General features: G+C 42.0%; 1 protein-coding gene across 1 annotated transcript in view; it reads right to left on the bottom strand.

Annotated features, from left to right (window-relative positions):
- The window catches only part of LOC110534200 (uncharacterized), a 38,410-nt gene extending 26,777 nt beyond the window's left edge, over nucleotides 1-11,633 (bottom strand). The window contains exons 1-5 of the mRNA XM_036933304.2: nucleotides 11,613-11,633; nucleotides 8,165-8,191; nucleotides 7,947-7,973; nucleotides 5,862-5,888; nucleotides 1,031-1,147 (exon numbers count right to left, since the gene is read on the bottom strand). Of these exons, the coding sequence (XP_036789199.2) occupies nucleotides 1,031-1,147; nucleotides 5,862-5,888; nucleotides 7,947-7,973; nucleotides 8,165-8,179 (186 nt within the window). The 5' untranslated portion in view covers nucleotides 8,180-8,191; nucleotides 11,613-11,633. The remainder of the gene's footprint in view (nucleotides 1-1,030; nucleotides 1,148-5,861; nucleotides 5,889-7,946; nucleotides 7,974-8,164; nucleotides 8,192-11,612) is intronic.
- Nucleotides 11,634-12,075: the final 442 nt, after the last annotated feature.

Here is a 12,075-nt window from a genome sequence, read left to right as displayed (position 1 = left end):
GAACATTTGAACATCTTGGCCATGTTCTGTTATAATCTCCACCCGGCACAGCCAGAAGAGGACTGGCCACCCCTCATAGCCTGGTTCCTCTCTAGGTTTTTTCCTAGGATCTGGCCTGTCTAGGGAGTTTTTCCTAGCCACTGTGATTCTACACCTGCATTGCTTGCTGTTTGTGGTTTTAGGCTGGGTTTCTGTACAGCACTTTGAGATATCAGCTGATGTACGAAGGGCTTTATAAAAACATTTGATTTGATTTGAACTGTTAAGATCTATCAAAATGATGTAGCACTTATTGCGGGACCCTGAAACCGGTGTGAAATGAGCCGCATTAAGCTTACCAGTCAACCTACTTTGTATAGAACATTAATATTGCAATGCATAGCCTTACCGCATTTCATGGACCCAAGATCCATAGGTATCAGCTTAGGGAAACACACTGATTACAAAGACTAGCATCGTAGCTAATATTCATGGACCAAGATCCATAGGTAAGGCTGTACAATGAGATATGAATGTCAATGCACAATGGGCTATATAGCGAGGCGATTTCCCACCATTAAAGCTCCCTTATATAAGCTACAATGATTAGAATTGTAATAGGCGTAATAGTAGGTGGATACCCCTCATTCCATTGGCCCAAAGTCCAGGCTGTAGGCTGGAGGCTGGTCTCTAGTGAAAAAATTAACAAAGGGTGGTCTCCAGAGAAAACACAACAAAGTCTGGTCTCCAGACCATGCAAGTCTATGCTGTTTTTTTCAGCAGGGAGTGAGATAAATCAATCAACCAAACACATTTTTTAAGCCCTTTTGATATCAGTTTTCGTTACAATGTGCTTTACAGATACTCAGCCAAAAAAACAACAAAGCGCAAGCAATGCAAAGGCAGAAGCACAGTGGCTATAAAAACAACCTTAGAAGGCAGGAAACTAGGAAGAAACCTAGAGAGGAACCAGGCTCCGAGAGGTGGCCAGTCCTCTTCTGACTGATGACTGTAGCGACATGGATGAGAGGAGGAGAGAGGGCTGTCTTACCGGCTCCCCAAGGTGACCTCTGGGCCCATCCTTCCCTGTGTTCCCAGATGGTCCTCTGAGGCCTGGTGAGCCAGGGGGCCCCGGGGGGCCGGGAGGGCCAGCCTGACCCTGATCACCCTGTATAGGCATGGAAGGAGAAGTATGAGATGAGGTAATAATCCCAATTCCCACAGTATTATCAATCAAAAAAAGTTGCAGAATAATTGTATTGTCACACCCCAGACAAGTTCTTGAACCACTTTCAATATCTTAACTTTGATCAATGTGCTGTACAGTTAATTCAAAACTTTTCTGACAGTAGCCTCTTTTTACAAGGTGTCCGGCATTTGCCGCCAACTATCCCTGCCAATGTCAAAGTCTTACAGTGAGGCTTAAACTGCTGCTATGCATAATATTCATGCTATAAGTCTGTTGAATGCTTGATGAGGTTTTATTCAAAACAAGATGATTAACACAGTCATATTAACAGCAATTTATTTTGTCAAGGAAACAACAAGCTATTCTTGTTCTCCAATTACCATAGTTCTGACTGGCATTCTTTCCACCAATTATCATCCACAAACACGGTCATTTATTCAAACTCACTTTCCAAAGAGACATAATTGTCTCTCATTTGAAGCAGACATTTGGAAGTGGCAGAGCGGCAAACATAAAAATGCTTGAGGCCAATAACATGCGTGTGAGATGTGAAAGAGTGAGGGAAAGTGATAGAAGAAGAGGGTGAGAAGCCAGCTTGAAGGGAGAGAAGAGAAAGAGGGTGAGAGACGCACCCGAGACTAGCTTCAGGAGGCATTTCTGACTGCAGAGAGAAAGGGAGAGAGGGAAGCCACCAGAGACACAGAGTGAAAGAAAAACAAACAGAAAGAAAGAATGTACAAGAGAGGTTAAACAGAGAGTTGTGAGGATGTCAGAACTGACTATTCAATTTCAATTCAATTCAAGGGGCTTTATTGGCATGGGAAACATTCTACTATTCTCTATAGGCTTGACAGAAGAGAGGGAGAAGGAGAAAAAAGGAAGGGAGTGGCAAGGCTGGATGGAGACTCGGAGGACCCGGTCGAGAGAGAGAGAGAGAGAGAGATTTAGTGTTGGGGAAGGGGGGTAGGACAAACCTTGACTGTGAGAATCTGATTACTGAGCACACCTGCAGAGCCCATGAGTGCAGGGTGTCCCTGACGTGAGGTTCGGACAGTGTTGGAAAGGAGCATTAGGATGAAGGAAAGAGGAGAGGTTAAGAGGGGGATAATGAAAGAAAAGCGTGAGTAGCGTGAGAGACAACAGAGGGGGTGAAGGGATGGAATTGAGGTTATTGATCCATCTGTTAGTAAGCACAAAAATCCTGTCTTGGCATAGTTCTAGTATGTGTAAAGCCACTCAGCCATAACTGACTAGAGCATACAAAGACAATAGTCATCCCATCTGGTTTCAATCCTCAAACAATAGCGGCCTCGTTGTCTTGTGGCTGATTGCCTTCATATGAATATCAACCGTCCACGGAGAGATTCTGGCAGTCTTGTCCATGTTTGTTTTAGAGAAGTGGTCAATATGAATTGTGGTCCATATGAATTGGGGTCAATATGAATTGCATTGGGTTTAGAGGCTAAAACCACATTCCACATTCTTCCTGGTGTAATTTATGTCCTCTGCTTTCTCAAATCTCTACACAGACACAACGACCATGGTAGACTGTACGCTCATCAGTATTGACACCCTCCCACGAATTCACATACACCTTGAAGTGCTAAAAGGGCATGCAAGTGCCCTCATATGTTAGATATTGTGAACTACAAAGTACGTATCCATGAATAAGAGTTTGGAGTGCAGACTAGGAAACAATGAACTCCAATAGAAACCAGGCCATAATCAACTTTGAGACAGAATAAGAGGGTTCAGAATGACAGGAATGCATCTGCCCCAACAACCCGTTGTAAAATACCTTATTAGCAAAGAGTGACTGATGGTGAACCAATTGCTTCTTGATATTTGAACATGGCTGGGAAGCAGTGCTACTTCCCTTGACCTCGGTAGAGAGGACAACAGTATGGAGACTAGTGCCCGATGGATCAGTGCAAGATAAAATGTGTTTCTGTCTTATCACGGAGACCTGGTAGCCGGGTCTTTCTTTTCAGAACTAGACTCATGTGGACAGTGAACAGCAGTGCCTCAGAATGCCCTTCAGTTTGGGCTTCAATACAATAACTAGGCAATAATAATGTAATAGGCCGACCCAGGGCACCTTTTTCTAACAGAAGTGTGTTAGGGTGGGGGTTACAGGGGAGTCAGTAGGGTTGACTTATCGGTTTACGATAGGTTCAGATGTTGTATAAAATATATTTTTTTTCTGGATTCCTGATCCATATTTCTCCCTATAATGTGGTAGACAGAATAAACTGTGGGTTAAAACAAAGGAAGCGGGTGTGTGGCTGGGGAAAACAAGCATTGTACTTGACCTGAGAGAGTGGAGCTGGTAAAATGCTGGTGTGTTGGTGAATGATAAAAGATACAAAACATTGGGAACACAAATATTGAGTTACACCCCCTTTGTCCTCAGAACAGACTCAATTTGTCATGGCATGGGCTCTACAAGGTGTTGAAAGTGTTCCACGGGGATGCTGGCCCATGTTTACGCCAATGCTTCTCACAGTTGTGTCAAGTTGGCTGGATGTTCTTTGGGTGGTGGACCATTGTTGTTACACACGGCAAACTGTTAAGTGTGAAAAACACAGCAGCGTTGCAGTTCTTGACACACTCAAACCGGTGTGCCTGGCACTTACTTCCAGACCCTGTTCAATGGCACTTAAATATTTTGTCTTGCCCATTCACCCTCTGAATGGGACACATACATAATCTATGTCTCAATTGTCTCAAGGCTTAAAAATCCTTCTTAACACCCGCCTACTTAACCCAGAATCCAGCCACACCAATGTGTCGGAGGAAACACTGTTCAACTGACGACCCAGGTCAGCCTGCAGGTGCCTGGCCCGACACAAGGAGTCGCTAGGGCACGGTGAGCCAAGTAAAGCCCCTCCGGCCAAACCCTCCCCTAACCCGGACAATGCTGGGCCAATTGTGCGCCGCCCTATGGAAATACCATTCACGGCCAGTTGTGATACGCCTCTAGCACTGAGACGCAGTGCCTTAGACAGCTGTGCAACTCGGGAGGCCCTGAAAAGGTACTTTTTAAAGTGACTTGCGACAGCAAAAGTCACACTATAAATATTGTCAAGTTTTGAGTGAACTTAAAAATTGTGCTTCCAAACAACACTGTGGTCAGAGCAGCACTGAGGTGGGTTGCTGAGTTCACATTATTTAATATCCCACAAGGCTTAATGCCTCTGCCTCAGCAACTCAAAGAAGTAATACTTAGATTTCCCTTGACCACCAAGTCAAAATGTTAAGTTCTATGTCTCAAAAAAGGTCTCACCTACATCTCACCAACTACCATAAAAATACTTCTACACAGCGGAAGCAATTCATGTAAATTCATGTACAATTACCTTTCAAGTCTAGTACAATTAATAAAGTTATAATACAATTTTCAACTTGAAATGGAAGGAAATTCTGGAAGTATGATAGTAATTTGCTTTGTACCTTTGTGTACTGTCGTGTACTTTGATCATCTATAGCATTCTCTAATATTCCTGTATTCTCTAGGGAGACCAAGGAGATATGAGGCCCAGGGTGAGAGAATTAAATACGTCATACGCTGAGTGTACAAACCATTAGGAACTGTTGCTCTTTCCTTGACATAAACTGACCAGGTGAAAGCTTATTGATGTCACCTGTTAAATCCACTTCAATCAGTGTAGATGAAGGGGAAGAGACAGGTTAATAATAATCCTCTACGGGATTGGTGTGTGTGTGTGTGTGTCCCCCTCCCCGCGGGACGGATGAGCTAACGTACGCTAATGTGATTAGCATGACGTTGTAAGTAGCAAGAACATTTCCCAGGACATGGGCAGAACACTTAAATTCTTGTTCATCTAACTGCACGGTCCAATTTACAGTAGCTATTACAGTGAAAAAATACCATGCTATTGTTTGAAGAGAGTGCACAAGAACAAAAAACTTTTATCAAGGCAACTGGTTTGACACATTCACCTCTGAAGGTACAGAATGTACTTACATTCAGTAATTTTCACTGATTTGTCATCCTGAGGGTCCCTTGAGATAAAATGTAGCATAGTTTTGATTGATAAAAAATGTAGGGACTGGGTGTGTGTCCCCCCCTTCTAGAAGTGTAAGGTTAGTGTCTTTTCTGTAGGGAATCTAATTAACCATAATTTATGACATTGCTGAGAGTGTGTAAACTTAAATGTTTTATTCCCGTGTAATTTTTGTATGTTCTCTATAGTCATGTACTTGAAAATGTACAAAACTGACATTTTGAACAGTAATTCAATGGTTCATTGGATCAGCCTAAAACTTTGCACATACACTGCTGCCATCTAGTGACCAAATATAAATTGTACCTAGACTCCTAAGCGATATAATGGCCGTTCTCTTGCTCTTCAAAGATGATGAAAACATTTTTTGTGGGAAAACACATTTTTTTCTTTATATTATCTTTTACCAGATCTAATGCGTTATATTCTCCTAGATTAATTTCACATTTCCACAAACTTCATAGTGTTTCCTTTCAAATAGCATCAAGAATATGCATATCCTTGCTTCAGGTCCTGACCTACAGGCAGTTATATTTGCGTATGTCATTTTAGGGGAAATTTTGAAATTGGGTAGAAAAAGGGGGTAAAATACAAAAAAAATAATGTAAAAAAGTAGCTTTTCTATAGGACTAATTGCACTATAGAAAAGGTATATTTTGTCATACCTTGTCTCCTTTTGGCCCAGGCAGTCCCTGACAATAGAGGAGAAAAAGGAAATAATGGACTGTGATGTTCGCTGACAAAACTCATTCCTTCCAAGATATTTAAACTTTCACTTTAAAGACCCAAATGAAAGCCATACCTTCTACCTCATGAAGGGTTCAGGGTTGTGTGGTGGTTTGAGGTACACAGATTTTGTTCACTGATTAACTCTCTCTCTCTCTTACAACAGGTAGAGGACATATAAGCTTAGGCCTCAAAGGGTTACGCTCTACAGAATCTCATGATTGCAATTCATTCTGTGATGAGGTATCCGCATGAGGCCTTCTTAGAGTGTGTTTAGATTGAGATGAAAGGTATCTGCTAATATGAGCTTTGTGAATGAACGGACACAGGCGATTTTTAATCCTCACACAGATGGAGTAAATAGACGTCAGTGTCAGAGTGATGCAACTGGGGTTGGAGGGTTGGGCTGCTGCTTTTCACTGTACTGTCAGATAACAGAATCCTCAACACCCACTCACTCTCCACACGCAGTACATCTTTACACAAGTCTTGCAACCTTTTTTTTCTCTGCATATAGTACACATCATTTAATAATTACATCTGGGGATGCATGCCATATACAGTGCATTCGGAAAGTATTCAGACCCCATTGATTTTCCCACATTTTGTTACGTCACAGCCTTATTCCAAAATTGATTAAATTCATGTTTTTCCTCATCGATCCAAACACAATACCCCAGGAGTGGCTTCGGGACAAGTCTCTGATGTCCTTGATCTCTGGAGAAACCTAAAAATAGCTGTACAGCGACGCTCCCCACCCAACTTGACAGAGCTTGAGAGGATCTGCAAAGAAAAACGGGAGAAGCTCCCCAAATACAGGTGTGCCAAGCTTGTAGGGTCATACCTAAGAAGACTCGAGGCTGTAATTGCTGCCAAAGGTGCTTCAACAAAGTACTGAGTAAAGGGCCTGAAGACTTATGTAAATGTGATATATTTGCCAACATTTCTAAAAACCTGTTTTTGCTTTGTCATTATGGCCTGTTTTGTGTAGATTGATGAGGGTACCTTTTTTTTTTTCATTTTAGAATAAGGCTGTAACTTAACAAAATGTGGAAAAAGTCAAGGGGTCTGAAAACTTTCCGAATGCACTATAATTCTTAAGATTACGGTGCACTTCTGTGTTACATTTAGTCCATCAAAAGTAATTGCAAATTCTTAATGAGGTGCAGGGAAAGTGTTTAAGATCGTGTATAAGTGCCTTCAGAACAAGGTAATAAATCAGATAATCTTATAAGAAAGGGGTACTTTTTACAGAGGCTCACTTCAGTCAAGACACACCCCATTTATTATTGTGTGTGACATTGTTTCCACCTCTCATCCCATGTTGCAGACCAGCCTGCTGTGGTCCCTTGGATATAGACACAGGTATGCACAGGGCTGCCTTCAGGGCTGCCTGCCTTCAGGGGCTCATATAGCACACTGATGAATGGATAGGCCTTTCCAGACTAGGAGCACAGCTTTGCCAAGGTGAATCCAAGTTAAAAAAGTCTCCCTTAACCAGAGGGTGCTGATAATGAGCTGACCGGTAGAGAATAGAGGAGAGTTCATTTCATTCCATTCCTTTCATTCATGCATTCATGCTGAACAGTGGGACATACTGTAGGACAGATGTAGGCCCTATTCATGGTCCGGCAATAGGACGCAGGGACTGTGAATATGTGTGCATTAACTATTAACTTTGTAGCATTAGTCCCGTGTGGCTCAGTTGGTAGAGCATGAAACTTGCAAGTTCGATTCCCACAGGGGACCAGATCTGAAATGTATGTACTCACTGAAATGAAATGTATGCACTCACTACTACAAGTCAATGTAAAAATGTTGTATTTTCCAAAGTGCATGTATTACAGTGTATTGTTTTTGTGTAATTGTGCCTTAGACCACTGTGCCACTTGGGACGCCCGGTATGGTATCTTTTTTGGGCAGATGTTCAGCTATGCAACATCACGTCTGCTTATAACTAGACACGTTGGTGTTTGGTCATCAAAAACTGGGAGTTTAACAGATAAGATGATTATCATACATACCTGGCTTCCCATGGGACCAGGAGCACCCTGTATATGGGAAGACAAGGTTTAAATCACAGAATGATTACGTCACAAGTAATTCATGGCAAGAGTAGAACACATAAAATGTGTATGGTAATTGAACACATCATTGAATAGAGCTGTATTGTATAAAGTGTACTGTGAGCTAAATATCAACACCATATCAAAACATTAAGATGATGAAAATGGGTACTTACAGGCTTCCCATCCATCCCAAGTGGGCCCTAGAATACAGAACAATGTATGAAGAATACATATTATGTTAAAGAAAAACACGCTTATGTACACCTCTCCTGAGTCCGTATGCACGTTTTGGTAGCAAAACTATCAGCTCAATTGGGCACACTGCTGGCCAACGATTAAGCAGGCTAAAGACAAACATGGGTAAAAATCCAGTCAGTCTAGAGTCCACATGCACTGTATCACAAAGCCATTATGTAGGTCGCTGTCCAGTGTGGCACAGGTGCTGAAATGCTCTATTAACCATTTGAAAAAACTCAAACACTGCCCTCCTTCGGCAAATCTGATCACAACTCCATTTTGCTCCTCCGTTCCTATAGGCAGAAACTCAAACAGGAAGAACTTGGGCTAAGGACTATTCAATGCTGGTCTGACCAATCGGAATCCACACTTCAAGATTGTTTTGATCACGTGGACTGGAATATGTTCCGGGTAGGCTCTGACAATAACAACGACCATTACACTGATACAGTGAGTTTATCAGGAAGTGTATAGGAGATGTTGTACCCACTGTAACAATTAAAACCTACCCTAACCAGAAACCATGGATAGATGGCAGCATTCGCGCAAAATTAACCATGGCAAGATTAACCATGTCCACGACATGGCATTTAACCATGGCAAGGTGACTGGGGATATGGCTGAACACAAACAGTGTAGGTATTCTGCAAAACATCAGTATAGAAACAAAGTGGAGTCGCAATTCAACGGCTCAGACACGAGAAAAAATTTTCAGGGTCTACAGACAATCACGGACTACAAAAGGAAAACAAGCCATGTCGTGGACACAGACATCTTGCTTCTGGACAAGCTAAACACCTTCTTTGTCTGCTTTGAGGATAACACAGTGCCATCGACACAGCCAGCTACCAAGGACTGTGGGCCCTCCTTCTACGTGGCTGACGTGAGTAAGTCATTTAAGAGTGTTAACCCTCGCAAGGCTGCCGGCATCCTTAGTCGCGTCCTCAGAGCATGCACAGACCAGCTGGCTGGAGTGATTAAGGACATTTCAATCTCTCCCTGTCTGCTGTATCCGCATGCTTCAAGATGTCCACAATTGTTCCGGTACCCAAGAAGCTAAGGTAACTGAACTAAATGACTATCGCCCTGTAGCACTCACTTCTGTCATCATGAAGTGCTTTGAAAGACTAGTCAAGGATCATATCTCCTCTACCTTACCTCACACCCTAGACCCACTTTGTTTACCACCCCAATAGATCCATAGACGATGCAATCGCCATCGCACTGCACACTGCCCTATCCCATCTGGACAAGAGGAATACCTATGTATTAATGCTGTTCATTGACAGCAAGTACCCTCCAAGCTCATCATTAAGGGGTCTGGGTCTGAACCCTGACCTGTGCAACTGGGTCCTGGACTTCCTGACGGGCAACCTCCAGGTGGTGAAGGTGAGACAGCCTACAGGGATGAGACAGCCTACAGGGAGGATGTAAGGGCCCTGGGAATGTGGTGCCAGGAAAAGAAACCTCTCACTCAACGTTTAACAAAATAAAAGGAGCTGATCATAGACTTCAGGAAACAGTAGAGGGAGCACCCCTTATCCACATCAACTGGATTGCAGTGGAAAAGGTGGAAAGCTTCAAGTTTCTCGGTGTACACATCACTGACAAACTGAAATGGTCCACCCACACAGACAGCGCGGTGAAGAAGGCACAACATTGCCTCTTTAACCTCAGGAGGCTGAAGAAATGTCGCTTGAGCAAACATGTTAGACATTAATTGAGCATTTGTTGACGTCAGAGTGGGCAGTTTAGGCGGAAGTGTTGAGTGGCCAAGAAAAAAAATGTCACGTAGCTAATGATATATTTTTCTTGAAAGACATGTTATCCTTATCCTAGGTTGGAAAAGAGAGTATAGTCTCTTATTTGCCGAGGAAGTAAGTGGGCAGTTAGGGGAAAAGGGTGTTCATTGTCTTAAACTATTCCCGAGGGACGTGGAGTAGGTTTGGAAGAGATAAATAGATTTCTTATTATGAACCCTAGGAATGTAGGCGGAAGTTTATGAATTATTACAATAATTCCATGACAGTATATACTGTAGTCTATACTATCCACTGTATCTTAGTCTATGCCGTTCTGACATTCCTTGTCTTAGGTCAGTTAGGATCACCACTTTATTTTAAGAATGTGAAATGTCAGAATAATAGTAGAGAGAATGATTTATTTCAGATGTTATTTCTTTCATCACATTCCCAGTGGGTCAGACGTTTAAATACACTCAATTAGTATTTGGTAACATTGCCTTTAAATTGTTTAACTCGGGTCAAACGTTTTGGGAAGCCTTCCACAAGCTTCCCACAATAAGTTGGGTGAATTTTGGCCCATTCCTCCTGACAGAGCTCCTTGCTCGCCTCCTTGCTCGCACACTTTTTAAGTTTCTATAGGATTGAGGTCAGGGCTTTGTGATGGCCACTCCATAACCTTGACGTTGTTGTCCTTAAGCCATTTTGCCACAACTTTGTAAGTATGCTTGGGGTCATTGTCCATTTGGAAGACCCATTTGCGACCAAGTTTTAACTTCCTGACTGATTTCTTGAGATGTTGCTTCAATATATCCACATAATTTTCCTCCCTTACGATGCCATCTATGTTGTGAAGTGCACCAGTCCCTTCTCCAGCAAAGCACACCCACGACATGATGCTGCCACCCCCGTGCTTCACTGTTTAAAGTCACAGTCAACTTAGTGTATGTAAACTTCTGACCCACTAGAGTTGTGATACAGTGAATTATAAGTGAAATAATCTGTCTGTAAACAATTTTTGGAAAAATGACTTGTGTCATGCACAAAGTAGATGTCCTAACCGACTTTCCAAAACTATAGTTTGTTAACAAGAAATTTGTGGAGTGGTAGAAAAACGAGTTTTAACAACTCAACTGGAGCCAAGAGGGAAGATGACTATAGTCTAGCAAAGGGCTCTCCAATTCTGTTCCTGGAAAGCTATCGTCCTGTAGGTTCTCTCCAACCCTAATCTAGCACACCTGATTCTAATTCTAATAATTAGCTGGTTGATAAACTGAATCAGGTTAGTTCCAACTAGTGTTGGAGCGAAAACCTACAGGACGGTAGCTCTCCAGGAACAGGGTTGGAGAGCCCTGGTCTAGGACTCTAGGTTAGGGAAGATCATATTCTAGGTCATATCAAATCTTATTTGTGACAAGCTTCGTAAACAACATGTGTAGACTTAACAGTGAAATGCTTATTTACGGGCCCTTCCCAACAATGCAGAGTGAATGATAAGAGAAATATAGAAAAGTAAAACACGTAATAATACAATTAATAATAGATACACAATGAGTAACACAATGAGTAACATTTTATGCGGATTTAGATTTTTTTTATAATAGAACACTTGCTCAGAAAAGAGAATTAGAGTGACATTTACCGGGTAACCATCCCGTCCAGGCGAGCCCTGTTAGGATTATACAGAACACTACATAAGAGAATTGAACTGAAGGTCAGAATTAGGATTAAAATTAGGATGCTTTTAAACAATCTCACTATGGCAGACTTTTCATTTTAATGCTGGGCCCTTAATAATAATCATAATAATAACTCTATTTGTATAGCGGTTTATGATACAAGTAAGGAAGTGCTTCACATCATAAAATAAGAAAATGAAAATACTAACAAAGAAACAGACAGGAGGAATGAGATTTTTAAAAAGATAGTTTATTCAGATTATGCATTGAAAGCATATATTAAAAGCATCTTTATAAAAGTGTGTCTTCAGCAGAGAGTTTTTAAAAAGGGACTGAATCTGGAAGCCTGATCATCTCTGGCAGACCATTCCCAAAAGTCTAGGGGCCCTAATGGCAAATGCCTGGTCTCCTTCCGTTTTCAACCTA

Source organism: Oncorhynchus mykiss, chromosome 10 (genome assembly GCF_057628025.1).
Source record: "Oncorhynchus mykiss isolate SJ-2025 chromosome 10, ASM5762802v1, whole genome shotgun sequence".
In the NCBI taxonomy this organism is placed as follows: Eukaryota; Metazoa; Chordata; class Actinopteri; order Salmoniformes; family Salmonidae; genus Oncorhynchus; species Oncorhynchus mykiss.
This window is presented reverse-complemented; position numbering and strand designations above follow the sequence as displayed.